Raw genomic sequence first — 14910 nt, 5'->3', positions numbered from 1 at the left:
TTTGTATTAGTTCTCTTTAGATACAGTGATTCTAAGGGGTCTTGGTAGGAGTGGGGCCAGGGAATGATATAGATTCAAAAAACCTTAAAATATTGAGGATTTGATTTCTTCCTTTCCTGTTTGTATTTCTGTTACTTTCATGTCTTGCCTAATTTCTCTGGTTAAAATTTCAAGTACTATATTGACTAGAAGTGAAGAGAATGGACATCCCTGTCTAGTTCTTGATTTTAGAGGAAGTATTTTCAATTTTTCCTTATTTAGTATGAATGTTGGCTCTGTATTTGTTATATATATATCTTTTATGATGTTGAGGTAAGTTCCTTTTATTCCTAGTTTCTTTATTGTTTTAATCATGAATGGGTACTGAATTTTGTGGAAGGAGTTTTCTGAACCTACCAGAATGATCAGATAATTTTTGTCCTCAATTCTATTTTTGTGATGCATTTACATTTACTGATGCATATGTTGAGCTGTGAATCAACTTGATATTGGTGTACTATCATCTTAATGTCCTCTTGAATTTTATTTGCTAGCATTTTATTGAAAATTTTTGCATCTGTGTTCATTAAAGATATTGCTTTGTAGTTGTCTTCCTTTAAGTACCCTATCGGATTTTGGTATCGAGGTTTGATACGGTTTCATAAAATGAGTTTGGAAGTGTTTCCTCTCTTTCAATTTCTTGGAGTAATTTAAGAAGTCTTAGCATTATTTCTCATTTAAAGATCTGATAAAATTCAGCTGTCAATCCTTTTGGTCCTGGGCTTTTCTTTGTTGGAAGGCTTTTTATTACTTCTTTAATCTCATTGCTTGTTCTTGGTCTGTTTAGGCTTTCTATATCCTCTTGTTTCATTTTAGTAGGTAGTATGTGTCTAGAAATGTATCCATTACATCTAGATTTTCCAATTTAGTGGAATATTAATTTTCAAAGTATTTCATAATGATTGTCTGGATTTTAGTTGTATCTATTACAATTTTCATCTCTAATTTTATTAATTTGTGTCTTCGCTCTCTTTCACGTAGTTGGACTAAGGGTTTACCAATCTTGTTTATCTTTACAGAGAATTAACTCCTCCTTACATTGATACTTTGCAATGTTTTAAAAATTTCTGTTTTAATTTATTTTGGCTCTGATCTTAAATATTTTCTTCCTTCTGTTGGTTTTAGAATTTTTTGTTCTTATTTTTCTCAAACCTGGAGATGCATCATTTAGTTGTTTATTTGGCTCCTTCTGATTTTTTCAAATGTAGTCATTCATAGCTGTCAACTTTGCTTTTAGAACTCGTTTCATTGTGTCCCCAGAGATTCTGTTATATTATATCTCTATTCTGTTTTAGTTCTAAAAAATTATAAATTTCTTCTCTGACCCCATTCATCATTCAGAAGTGTGTTGTTTAAACACCATCTGTTTATACGGTTTTTCTGTCTATTGATTTTTAACTTCATTCTATTAGGATCTGATAAGATACAAGGGATTATTTTATTTATTATTATTATTATTATTATACTTGGAAAGACTTGCTTTGTGACTTTAAATATGATGTATTTTGCACAAAGTTCTATGTGCAGCTGAGAATAAATTGAATTCAGCTGTTATAGGATGAAATATTCTATAGATATTTGTTAGGTTTGTTTCATTTATAGTATTTTTTGGGTCTTAAGTGTCTTTACTGATTTTATGTCCAGATGACCTATCTACTATTGTATAGTATTATTGTTTTGAGGTCTGTCTGAGCCTTTGAGTTTTCTTTCCTCCTCCTTCTGTTTTTTTTTTTTTTGTTTGTTTCTTGGTTTGTTTTGTTTGTATGTAATTAGTTACACTGACATTTGGGACATAAATATTTACTATCATTATCATTTGTCTTGTTTGTTTCCTTCACCTATATGAAATGATGTTTGTCTCTTTTGATTGATATGATTTGAAGCCTAAGCCTGCTTTGTTACATATGAGGGTAGTTACTCCTACTTGCACTTGGGCTCTATTTTCATGGAGTATCATTTTTCATCCTTTCACTTTCAACCCATGAATGTCTTTGCCTAAGAGTTGTGTCTCTTATAAACAACATACAGTTGGGTTTTGTTTCCTAATCCAATCTGCCAGTTTCTGTCTTTTAGTTGGAGAATTGAGATCATTTATTTTGATTGTTATTATAGATAGATGTTTAATATTTACTGATTTTGATTTGTTTCTAATGGTTAACTGGTACTGATTCTCATTTGTGTAAGAACTCTTCTAATGAGATTTATCCTTTGCTAAGTTGTGCTTTTGATTTTAAAACTTCTGTACGTAGGATTTCTTTCAAGTATTTTCTGCAGTGCTGGCTTAATAGTCATAAATTAGTGTATGTTTATTTTGGAAGTTTATTGTAATCAACATGTTATTATGTTTTTATTTCTGCTTTGATTCTGAAGGATAATTTTGTTGCATAAAGTAATCTTGGGTGATATTAATTTTCTTTGATGTCTTAAAACACATTGTTCTAAGCCCTCATGGATTTTTTAGGGTTTCTGTTGAGAAATCAGATTTTATGCTGATTGGTTTACCTCTTGATGTGACCTGATGGTTTTCTCCTGAGGATTTTATTATTTTATCTTCATTCTGTTTATTTGGCATTTTAATTATAATGTGTCAAAAATTTCTTTTTGATATTTTCTATTTGGGATTCTGATGCCTTCTATATTTGGCAGTCCATCTCATTCAAATCTGTGGGAGAATTTCTTTTGACTTCTTGGAGAGGAGCTTCCTCTCCTCAAGTGAGCCATTGTGCACCTGGTCCATTCCTCTTACTAATTTTTTTTGTATTCCGGGAAACAGTGTTTTTGGTTTTGCCTTTATTGGTGGCACTCTGATGTTTCCTACTGGAGTTTTCTCACCTTTCCTACCTCAATGTGCTGCTGTAGAACTGCTGGTTAAATTCAGTCTGGGTGAACTGCTACAATATTGTGGGTTCCTCTGATCCACCATTTTCCCTCTTTCCCTACATGTTAAAACTTTTGCTTTCCCAACTGACTGTTTACTAGCAGTTTGACCTTTTGAAAATGGATGTAAAACTTTAGTTAATATTACCTAATTTGTAGAAAGTGCTCATACATGTTTGTTACTATTGGTATTTGTATAGATTATCTTGTTTTATTGTTCTTATCTTTAAGTCATGTACTTTTGAATTCTCCATATGAATGAATATACATATATTTTTGTTCCTGGTTGTATCCTTCTTATATATGTATCTATTAGATGGAACTAATTAGTGGGTCTCACACTAAATGTTGACCTCATATACATACCTAATGCCAGTATGTATAGTCTCCTAATTCTCTGATTTTCTTTAATTAAAAAATAAGAAGTCAAAAGCTGGGCTCTTTTGAAGCAATGGAAACTCAAATGTATGTCCATTTTCTGTAGTGTACATGTTGATATTCCAAGGAATAAGGGCAGAAAAATAGATTTTCCTATAAGTACATACTATGGATTTAAGTGAGATAAATTCATTTAGGAATCAGTGTTTTCATTTATTTTATCTTACCATCCATCTCTTTTACAACCAAAAGCAAACTGTTTGTTTTGTAACTCCAAACCCAGAGTCATCTTTCTTTATTAAATATCTTAAGTAAATAGTGCTACTACCTGTCTCAGTGACAAATTGGAAAACTTTGTGGACTCCCCTTTTCACATCAGTGCTTCTAAGCAGTCTATTATTTTATCTCCCTCCTTTTTATTTACCAATGCATTTGTCTTCATTCAGCCTCTTAGAGTTCTTACTTGAAGCTTTGCAGTGGTTTTCAGGTGTATGTTTATCCCCATTTTGCCTAACTATCTACCTTCAATGTTGCTGCCAGTTACTTTCCTAAACTATGGTAATGAGCATTTCATTCTTCTGATCAAAATTATTAAGTAGTATCATATTATGCAAAAAAACAAAAGCCTGGGTTTCTAAAGGTATTCTGTAAGCCTTTTTACAGTCTGATCTTTGTTTATTTTTAGTGCTATGTCTAAAGTTCCATCAACATCTTAAGGCACACTTATTAAAATATCTAGAAATTGTCAGTATCTTTCTGTACTTCAGGAAAAGTATTTCTGTATTCTCTGCCTTAGGCTATTAAGTATGAAAAAGTTAAGGATCGAATCCATAAAATGTTATAAACCTTAACCAGATCATATCAAAATTGATCCTTAGAATGGTTTTTGTTGATATTAGTAATTAGAAAATAGGACCTCAGTATAAACTCATTCATTGATTTATGATAATTATTCAAACATTATTAAGTTAAAAATATATTATAATTTATGGATTTAATAAACATAAGGTATATAATTGAAACTTCCCAAATCTTATTACAAATGCTGAAATAATATTCCTTGGGTGTGTCTTTCCTGACCATGTAATCCATAGTAGAATCTTAGGTTATCAGTTTATGCTGTCCTTCCCTTAGTACTGCATATAGTGATTTGTAATTATTTGTTTATATGCCTCATATATCCCTTTGACTAGAATATAAATTATAGGATAACTGGGCTTATGGTGGCCTAGGATTTGAAGTGCCTAGCATAATGTAAATGTAATTAAATGAAGAACACACATATACTTGCATTCTGCAATTTTTTTTTAATCATGGCATGGTGCAAGAGGATTATCAGTATAGGTTGCAAGGGGGTCTAGCTCTTTCTTCATTATAGATTTATTCTTTATGTGCCACTTCTCTCGTTTGTATTTGTGAGAAATGAGAGAAAGTGACTTGAGGAAATGATAGTGAGTGACCAACAATAGTCCTTCAAACATTTTCTTTTATTTTTTGTGATAATGAGGAATGGAGCCCAGGGCCTTGCCCATGCTAGTCAAGTACTGTACTCCTGAGCTATACCTCTAGCCCTTTTTATTTTGAGAAAGGTCTCACTGAGTCATCCAAGTTGACCTTGAACTTGCTGTCTTCCTGCCTCAGCATACTGAATATCTGGGATTACAGGCATGTGCTAACATATCTGACTTTCATACATTTTCTTATAGGATGTTATTAAGGTTATGGTTGCATTTTAAATAATGATATCTAAACATTATGTATTGATATTTCAAATTATTTTTATTTAAGTGGTACATGATCAGCATTGTCCACATTTACAATCGATGGAGGAACAGTGAAATTCGGTGTTATGTCAATGGACAACTGGTATCTTATGGTGATATGGCTTGGCATGTCAACACAAATGATGTAAGTTCTTTTGTTTTTAATCTGTGTTTTAATATATTTGAGAGTATGGACTGTCAGTATAACAAGAATTAAAATAGTTTGATAGAGGTTTACTTTAAAAGTTTATTATTTTTATTGTCACTCATTAAGTCTTAAATATAGTATGTTGAAATTGCTAAAAGTTATAAATTTTTAAAAGAAACTTTACTTGGGCATGTTTTTAGGTATTTGAAATAAAAAAAACATCAAAGTATTCTTTTCTTTCCAGAATCTCTAGCACTATAAAAATATGTCTTACCACTTTTGAATATAGAAGGAAGATTTTAAAAGAATAGATAACTTATAGTCACTATTATTCTCCCTAAATGTTATGAAGAGAAATAATGTGGGGAACAGCTATAAAAGAGTGTAGAGAAGAGAGAAACCAGATTGTCCGTGATGATTTTACTGACAAGAGTTGAACAAGCCATGTGGATATTTAGGTACATATAGTTCAGAGGGAAGAGTAAGTACAAAGGCTTTACAGTAGAATTGGAAAGTTCAAAGAACAATAACAGTTTGTATGGAGCAGAAGGAGGAAGGAACAGAATAGTGATAAGAAGTTAGGTATGTGATAGGGGGTCAAATCATGTAGGACCTCATAAGCAAACATAAGACCTGAGCCTCCCATCTTACCCATGATAAAAATACTTGGAAGGTTCTCAGCAAAAAAGTAATGCCTGCTTATAATTTTAAAAACATCAGTTTGGCTGCAATATTGGGAATACCTTGAAGGGAAATCACTATAAAAGAAAGAAGATCATTTAGATAAGTTATTGCAATAATAGCAAAGAGACAGTAGTTTGATTAAGTATGTTAGCCCAGGAAGAGGTAACACAGCTGGATTCTAGATAAGAGATGCAGAGTTGAAACCTTAAGGGTGTCTAGTATTTTTCTACTTTGGGCTTCTCTCTCCTTGTTTTCTTTCTGGCCTATTACATCCAAAGTAAAATTTATTTAATGCCCAAAGCACCTCCAAGGCCAATAATATACAATACTTTCAACATACCTGGTTTTATAATGACTTGCTTTTTTATTTTTAGTAAAGTTCTCTTGTCAGTTTTATTTGCATCTCTTTTAACGTTCATCTCCTGTAGGGCAGGAATTATATTCTCTTATAGTCTCTTAAATAGTACTGTATGCATTATCCATAGTTTTTCTGATAGAAGTGTTGGGGGATGGCAGATTATACTCTCCGAGCCATATCTGAAATCTGATCTTAAGGCTGTTTTTGTAAGGGTTTTCACACTTAATTTTTGTTTTTTTTTTTTTTTAGCAGACAGGAACAAACAAAAAACCAAAAAGAATATGCAACAGAAAGCACATGTGGCTTGCAAAGCTTAAACCATTCATTGTGGTATCTGTGCCTTTACAGGAAAACTTTCTTTTTCTTCCCTATATTATAATTGAGGTATAGTTAGTGAATATTGAAGAGAATAATTGTATCAGAATTAAACAATACAGATTAAATTCTCCTTCCTATTTACTCTCTGGGGGAGGAGACAGTTTTTTATTTATTTTTTAATTATTAAATGAAAGAAACTCCACTGGTCTCGTTGAATGTCATTAGCTTATAGGACAGTATTAAAAAAGTTTTAGGTTTTTGAATTATTTTTGATGGAACTTCAAGATATGGAGAAGCCTGAGCAGTAGCATATATCCACATACTTTAGTCACATCTTCAGTTTCCATACATTTAAATTATAGCTTGCATATTTAATGAGGCATTCTTATGTTTGTACTCTATTTATAATTTTGTCATTTTATTGAGGCACCAGAGGAATTCTATATGCATTTGTGTGTGTGTGTGTGTACACATATATAAAGGGAACAGATATCATGGTGTTTATTAGAATTAATGTGTGGAGTGTCCCGTGATAGTGAATGAAACTGAGAGTGGCTTATGTCACCCATCTGGATGATTAGGGTTTTAAATGTAGAGGTGGGAAGGGCATTCTTAAGCAGGGCTCCTTAGGTGCTAAAGCCTCTAGATGTAGAGCACTGTACCCTCTACTTTAGGCAGCAGATTTAGGGGGTCCTTTTTTATTTTATTCTGTATAATGCCTGCTGAGGAGAATGCATGATTCTTTTCATGCTATTTTCATAATGTGGAAAAGTAGAGAAATGTGTCCATAATGGAGAAGTGAAGTCAAATTTGAATCTAAATCATTTGACTGTGTTTTCTCTAAAAATCTTTATTGGCTTTTATTATTTAAATATTTCATAAAATCTTAATTGATGCTTTCTTCTTTTATTGTGATATTTTAAGATATTTGTGGTGATGAAGACAGGTATCCTTAAACATTCTGTCCTTACAAAATAATATTTTTTTTTTTTTTTTACTTATAAAAATAGAGCTATGACAAGTGCTTTCTTGGATCTTCAGAAACTGCTGATGCAAATAGGGTATTCTGTGGTCAGCTTGGTGCCGTGTATGTGTTCAGTGAAGCACTCAACCCAGCACAGATATTTGCAATTCATCAATTAGGACCTGGATATAAGGTAGGAATGACTATCTTATTATAAGTTGTGTGTAGAGTTTTAGTTGTAAAAATGTGACCTAACATATTCAGTGAATATGGTTGAGTTGTCTCTGTTTTTTGAAACTCAAGTTAACTATTGTGATAGCTAACTTTTATATTTTCCCTTCATGAATATTTTTACTTTTCATAATTTTGTAATGTTACAGGCATACCTTTTGTTATCAATTCTGAAAAAGTATAAAACTTTCACTTAATAATATTTGAAATCTAAATTTTGAAAAATTTGTACTATATAATGGACATTTGAAATGACTTGTTAAGTTAGCAGTCACTTGGAAAAAAGAGTTATAGATTTAGAAGGAAAATACTATAAAGTGTTGTATATCTGAAATTATTCAATTTCAGTGTCTACTGTTGCTTGTGTTTTTGCAGTATGTGAGGAAGTTGGTAATGTATATGAGTATCCTATTTTTGTAATGCTAATTATTTATGTTGATTCATCATGTTCCTATTTTTTTAAATTTAGCTTTCAAAATGAACAGTTTAAGGCAAGATAGAACATTCACATATATGAATTAGTTTTTAATGTACAGCACACTTGGCTATAGGGAATTAATTATGTGTGGATTTTATTTAAATCACATTGGGAATTATGACATCCCCAATTATTTGGAGCTGAGAGAGAATTATACATTATAAGTTGTACTGTATATAATTTTTAAGGAGTACATGTCCGGTGCTGAAGTTCTATCATATGTTTAAACTTAGGGTTTAAATAATTAATGAGAAGATTGTATTATGGGAGAGGAGTACTCAGCAATTAAATAGTCCCTATCTTGTCTTTGTATTTCTGACTTGGTATTTCTGTTTTCATCATTATGCTGTTAGGTACATAAACAGCAGTATGAAATTATCCTAATTAAAAGTTCTGTTTCTAGTGATTTTAGTAACCAAAATAGTCACAGTAATCCTGTTATTTTCATGTCAAAGTAATGTTACTGCACTACCCCTGCAAATAAATTTGTGGTAGTCTGGCTGTCCTTTCCTATATTGGTCCTATTATTTTGTTTGAATCCTTGTCCTGCCATGTGTTGACTATGCATGAAAATCAATTCATATTTTTGGTTAATATGCAGCCAGCCTTCCTTCCTATTTCTTTGCCTTGTCCATAAAATATTTAGAGTAGCTTTTTTCAAACATTGATAGAATTATATTGAATAGAGTGACAAATAATGAAATATAAATAATGGTAAAAAGTCAAGAAATACAGATATGCAAAGTATAAATCCAATATTATTATTCTGGTTAAATTTCACAGTTAATTGGATGTTCTGCCCAGCAAGAAAGGAAAAGGATGAAATATAAGCCGTTGTATAAGTCTGTTCAGAAAGGAGCAAACATTGTCCTGAACAGCTTTGCAAACTTAGTAATTTATCATATGGCTCTTTTTTGTCACACTGTTCTGTAACAACAGTGAGAATAAACAACTGTCCTGTGTCACCTTGTTCTACCCACAAGTATTTATGTGATATAGTCTGTTTCTACTATTTTAACATAGAAAATAGAATACCTATGTCAAAGTTAGAAATTTTAAAAGAAAATATGTCTAATTATGGGCATTACTCAGAAAAGTGTTTTAAATTTTGGAAATATCCAGCCTCCTAAGCCCCTTGTTAATGAAGTTTGACTGTAGGTACAAATTCATCTTCTCCATTTGAAATGACAGAAGTATACTTGCTACTCTGATAGGTTGCATCTTAAACTATTTAATATTAGAACTTTTTCCTTGAAATTTAAGAAATGAAGAAAAGGAGAAGAGGATGCAGATGACGGAAATAAAACTGAATGGTTCATCTATTATAGTCTCAATTTTCTTAGTCTTCCTATCAATAACTTCTTAGTCAAGAAAATTGAGGGGTTAGAGTCATTCCTGTGAGTGAGAGTAGGGGTGTGCAGCTGGAATTCAAAAGGAGTTAGGGTTTAGTAATTAGCTGACTTTTTGATATGAATGATGCTCAAATTATTTAGTGTTGTGTAATAGCACAGTGTTTGTATTTGTTGCCTCAAGTGTTATGGAATGTTCTGTAGTTGTAGAGATTAGATAGAATTCTTTGTGATTCTGAGCTTAATGTAGATAGAATGTCAACACATGGCCCCTGAAGTAAATGAATTAATTCTTCCCCCAAATAATGTCATCAGGCTATAAATACTTTGTAGTCTGTCTTTACTGACTTTGATCTCTTGGTTACTGGACTATTAGACAGTTTTCTTGCTGTGTAATCCCTGCTTTTAAGTAGTATAGTTAGGGTTTGTGAATTTTCTGTACTTGATTATTTTCTGGAAACAGTTAATAAGGGAATTTATCACTTTATCAATTAAATGAACCGTTACGTTTGGAAGTAAATTTTAAAATACAGAGAATCTCACTGTAACTTTGTCTAGTTAATATAATTTACTTTGTTAAGTTTCTTGTAGAGCTTCGCTTGATTGGGTTTGTTGAATGTCTACAAGATTATGAAGACAAGAATGTCTACAAGATTATACTAAGGTTTCCTTTGACCACAGGTTGCAAAATTGATTCTAACAAAGTTTTGATATTTTAGGACATTTCATAATTGTCATGTGATCTCCTGTGACAATTAGTCTTCATTACTATACATTTCAGTATTTAGCTTTGTATTCTGTTTTGCATTTAGTATATGAATTTATGATAATTGTTTTAATCTATTTTTTATGATAAAGTCCTGTTTAGAGAAAAAGCATAAAACAACCTCCAAAATTAAAAATCATTTTGAAGGGTGGAAGGATGAGCGCCTAACGAATGGGTAGGTCTTCCTATCAATAACTACTTAGAAACTCTGGACATAATACAGAAAACACCTACCTAGTGACTCTGAGGACTTTCTAAAAGCAGGCAGATTTTAGAAAGGAAGCAAAAAATGGAACAGGTGGTCAGTGTTGACTGAGTTTTGCAAGTTTTATTTTAACAGAAAAAGTTCTTTGTGTGGAACTTAGAGTAAGAAACACTGGGGCAACCAAGAACTATATGAAGATTGATTGGCAGCCTCAGAAAAGAGGCAGCTAGAAAAGGATCTGAATTTTAAACTTAAAAACTTCTATCTCATCTTTCTGACTGAGCCCTAGAACCATTTATAAGCATGGCAAACTGGCAAGAGATTGTAAATAAGGTTTAAAAACCAAACCAAGTTCTGAAACACCATATATGGGAGGTATGGCATTCTACAGTTGCATCTAATTAAATGAGAGTTCCCCCTAAAACAAACACATCAGTGCTTTTCAGAACAGTATAGTCTCTACAAAATGGTACTCACAGCATTCAGCATATGATCCAAAATCTCTGGAATGTGTGTCCTAAAAAGTGTCAGAAAAATGTGATTCATTCTCAGGGGTAAGGAAAATTAATACCAACTCTTAGGTAAAAGGTAAATTTACTTAAAATGAATTAAAAGGTAGGACATTACCAGCCATGAAATAAAATAAAATTGAAATTTTAGAATTCAAAAATATATCTGAGTTAAACAAAGCCTCTCTATGGGCCTATTAACAGAATTGGTATAATAAAGAAGTAAATGAATTTGAATATAGACTGATAAAGAAACATGAGAAGAGTGATTTTATATCTTTATAGATTGGAAGAAAAAAGGAACACAGTATTGAAGATGTGTGGGACAATTTTGTAATGTCTAATATGCTAAGAATGAGGGAAAGGGGAAAATATTTGAAGAAATAGTGTTGGAAAACTTGCCAGATTTGGTAAAGGATGTACATTTTTAGATTGAAAGAACTTCATACACTCAAAAAACAAAAGCAAACAAAACAAAACTCAAAGAGAACTTTTTGGGCACATTGTACTAAAACTGTCAAAAGCTAAAGATAAGTGATAACCTTGAAAGTAGGCAGAGAAAAATTAGAAGTTGTTAGGGGAAAAATTGTACACTTCCCATAAGTTAACAGGGAAGTCATAGACATGAAACAAAATCTTCAAAGTTCTAAAACAAAAAATACTTGTCAAATCAGAATTCTTCATCCAGTGAAAATATCTTTTAGGTCTGGTAAAGGAAAATGAAGGGTCTTTTTTGCTACCAGGCCCACTTCACTAAATAAAGAAGAAAACTTAGATTTTAAGAAAGAAAAAAAAATGATGAAATGATGAGCATTAGAAATTATAAGCATGTGGATAAAAGTAAAAATAAAATACTCAATTTTTTAAAAATACATACTAAAATTATTACAATGTAATACATAGGATAAGTAACAACATTGCAGGGAGCAGGTATAAATTGATCTGTGTGGTTGAGAAGTATGCATGTTTAATAGTGTCTGGAGATCTAATAATGTTGATTACAACTTAGAAGCCACAGTGAAATTAATAAAAGCCAAAAATATTTTTTTTTATTTTCTTTAACGTCAGGTAAATACTCAGTATTTTCTCACAGCATATGTTGTAGACTTTTGTTTCAAATCATAGGTAGTGTATGTTCAATCAAAATGAAAAACAAAATATATATTAGCTCTAATGGAGATAAGGTTAAACTATGAATAAGAAGCATTTATTGATTTGTCCACTCATTATTTTAGTATTTATTGTTAGCATTTTTTATTAAATTTGGACACCTTATAGGTGCTAGAGATGCAATAATGAACAAAAATTCCTGTCTTGATTGAGGAGAAGTAGGGAGAACAAAAAAAAAAAAAAAAAAAAAAAGAAAAAAGAAAATCATAGTATTCTGTGCAGCAGTAAGTTTTATGGGGATAACACAGCAAGCAAAAAAGAAGGAAAGTGGTAGATTGGTAGATTGCAGTTTTAAATAGTGACTAGTTGAGGTCTCTCTGCAGACCTTAAGGAGGTGATATTGATGATACCAAGTGGGTAACTGGGGGAACTGCTTTCCAGGTAAATGAGAGGGCAAAAGTTTAAGCCAGTAGTGGAAGTTTGCTTGGCAAATTAGAGAACTCTGTGACTGTGTTTTCTTGTGTCTTAGAAAGTAAAGAGGAGAGCACTATGAGATGAATTCAGAAAGCAACTGAAAGCTTGTAGGTGATTCTTAGAACTTTGCTTTTTCTCCTGAATAAGAGGGAAAGCCCCTGGATAGTCTTGAATATTTTGGCCTGATATCTAAAGGATCACTCTGGCTGCTGTGTTACGTAGCAGACAAATGTAGAAACAAGGAGATTAGATATGAGACTATTGCATCTATTTAGGTGAAATATGATAATAGTTTAGACAAGGGAGGTAGAGGAGGAAGTTAGTGGGACTTGATTGAATTCTTGAAAGCGTGCCTGAAGTAAGACCCTTAAGAGATTAGCTTTTGGATGTGTTTTGGAGGTAGAAATAGTAGGATTTTTCTGACACTGTGAATATGTGGGATAAGGGAACAAGAGAGGATTTGGAGGGGTAAGTGACCCCATGAATTTTAATCTGAGCAACAGAACTGATGGAATTATCTTTGATGAGATAGGGAAGACTTGGAATAAATAAGTTTTAGGGAGAAAGATAAAGATTTCGATTTTAGACATAGTTGTTTGAGGTGTTCATTAAATGTCTAAATGGAGAAGTGAAATAAGTCTATAGAGTTCTTGGAAAAAATATAGATTAGAGATAGAAATTTAGCATTGGTAAGATAATACAGATGCTGTTAAACCATGAGACTGGAGTTCAGTAACAAGGAATTGAGTTCAGAGGCAGAAGATGCCTGGGAAATGAGTTCCCGAAGAAAGCAGCATTTGGATGTTGAGTGATGGAGTGCTTTATGAGAAGGGGAGCAAGGAAATAGGAGAAACAAAAGCAACAATGGGAGAATGCCATTTTAACTGGACCTCCTTTAAGGTAAATCTGTCCCCTTTATTCCACATTGAGGATACTGGTTTGTTGAGTATACAGAGAATGATAACATAGAAAATCAAATAATTATATATACAACAGTCTCAGAATAAGAATATCAACACAATACTAGCCTTTTATTACAATTACTGAATAAAAAATAAGTTAGTTGGTTTTTGCATATGCTCTCTCCATTCTCCCTCTTGCCATTTTTTTTTTTTTTAATATTTATGGGATGTTATGGGCCAAATTATGTTCCCCAAAATTCACATGTTGAAATTTAATCCCCAGTAGCTCAGAATGTGACTCTTTTTGGTGGCAGGATCTTTAAAGGGGTAATTAAAGTTGTGTGATCATGCAGGTGTATCCTAATCTACTGTAACTGGTGCTGAATGAGAAGAGAAAATTAAGTCATAGTCAGGCATAGAAGGTGCAGGGAGGAGAAGACTGATAGGCCATCTGCAAGACAAGGAGAGAGGCTTTAGAAGAAACCAGTCCTGCTGACTATGAGAGAATCTCAGACTTACAGACTCCAGAACTAATAAATGTGGAAATAAATGTGTGTTTTTATACCATCCAGACTTGGGTACTTTGTTGTAGTAGTAGCTTCAGCACACTAATATAAGTTATATTACACTGGGAGTACACCTAGCTATTAATCATGCTCTCTTCTCTTAACTCTTGATTTTGTCATAGTTCATGTAAGTACTTATATGTTTAATATATATCACATTCTGTTTATTGTTATGAACTGTCTTAAACTCATTATGTAAGATTTCTCAGGAAAGACTCATGAGGATAATATTTTTCAATACTAGTATATAAGTACATAGTATATACTAGTATATACTTTATACTTGAAAGGCATTTTACTTGGATATAAAATCCTTGATTTGTCTTTTTTTCTTTTGTCTTAAGTATATTACCGATTATTTTCTGACATGAGGTATTGGTGTTGAAAAATCTGTTGGTAATCTAATACTCTGTTATATAGCACTGACTTTCTTTTATATGTTCAAGGGATTTTCTTTTTCTTTTTTTCTTTTTTACAGACTGCATTTTGATTCATTGTACACAAATGGGTTACATCATTTTGTTTCTGTGGTTGTACACGATGTAGATTCATACCATTTGTGTAACCATACATGTACATAGGGTAATGATGTCTGTCTCATTCCATGATGGATTTTCTTTTTCTTTAGTAGCTATTTTGGCAGATAAGTCTTGGTATTCATTATTCTAAGTTAATTTATCAGGTATGTGGTGTGCACTTTTACTTGTAATTTTGCATTTATTTATATTTCAAGAATTTTTTTACGTTTTAATTTTTTTCTTTAGAGACTTGACTGTACATGTTTGATCTAC

General features: G+C 32.0%; 1 protein-coding gene across 7 annotated transcripts in view; it reads left to right on the top strand.

The window, feature by feature from the left end:
• The window catches only part of NBEA (neurobeachin), a 660252-nt gene that overhangs the window by 103026 nt on the left and 542316 nt on the right, over positions 1–14910 (top strand). For all 7 annotated transcript variants that reach the window (XM_079137358.1, XM_079137357.1, XM_079137359.1 and 4 more), the window contains exons 7-8: positions 5083–5202; positions 7576–7722. In XM_079137358.1, the coding sequence (XP_078993484.1) occupies positions 5083–5202; positions 7576–7722 (267 nt within the window). The remainder of the gene's footprint in view (positions 1–5082; positions 5203–7575; positions 7723–14910) is intronic.

Source organism: Sciurus vulgaris (genome assembly GCF_902686455.1).
Source record: "Sciurus vulgaris genome assembly, chromosome: 4".
NCBI classification, from domain to species: domain Eukaryota; kingdom Metazoa; phylum Chordata; class Mammalia; order Rodentia; family Sciuridae; genus Sciurus; species Sciurus vulgaris.
The sequence above is the reverse complement of the archived record's forward strand: the minus strand, read 5'-3'. Positions and strand labels throughout refer to the sequence as shown.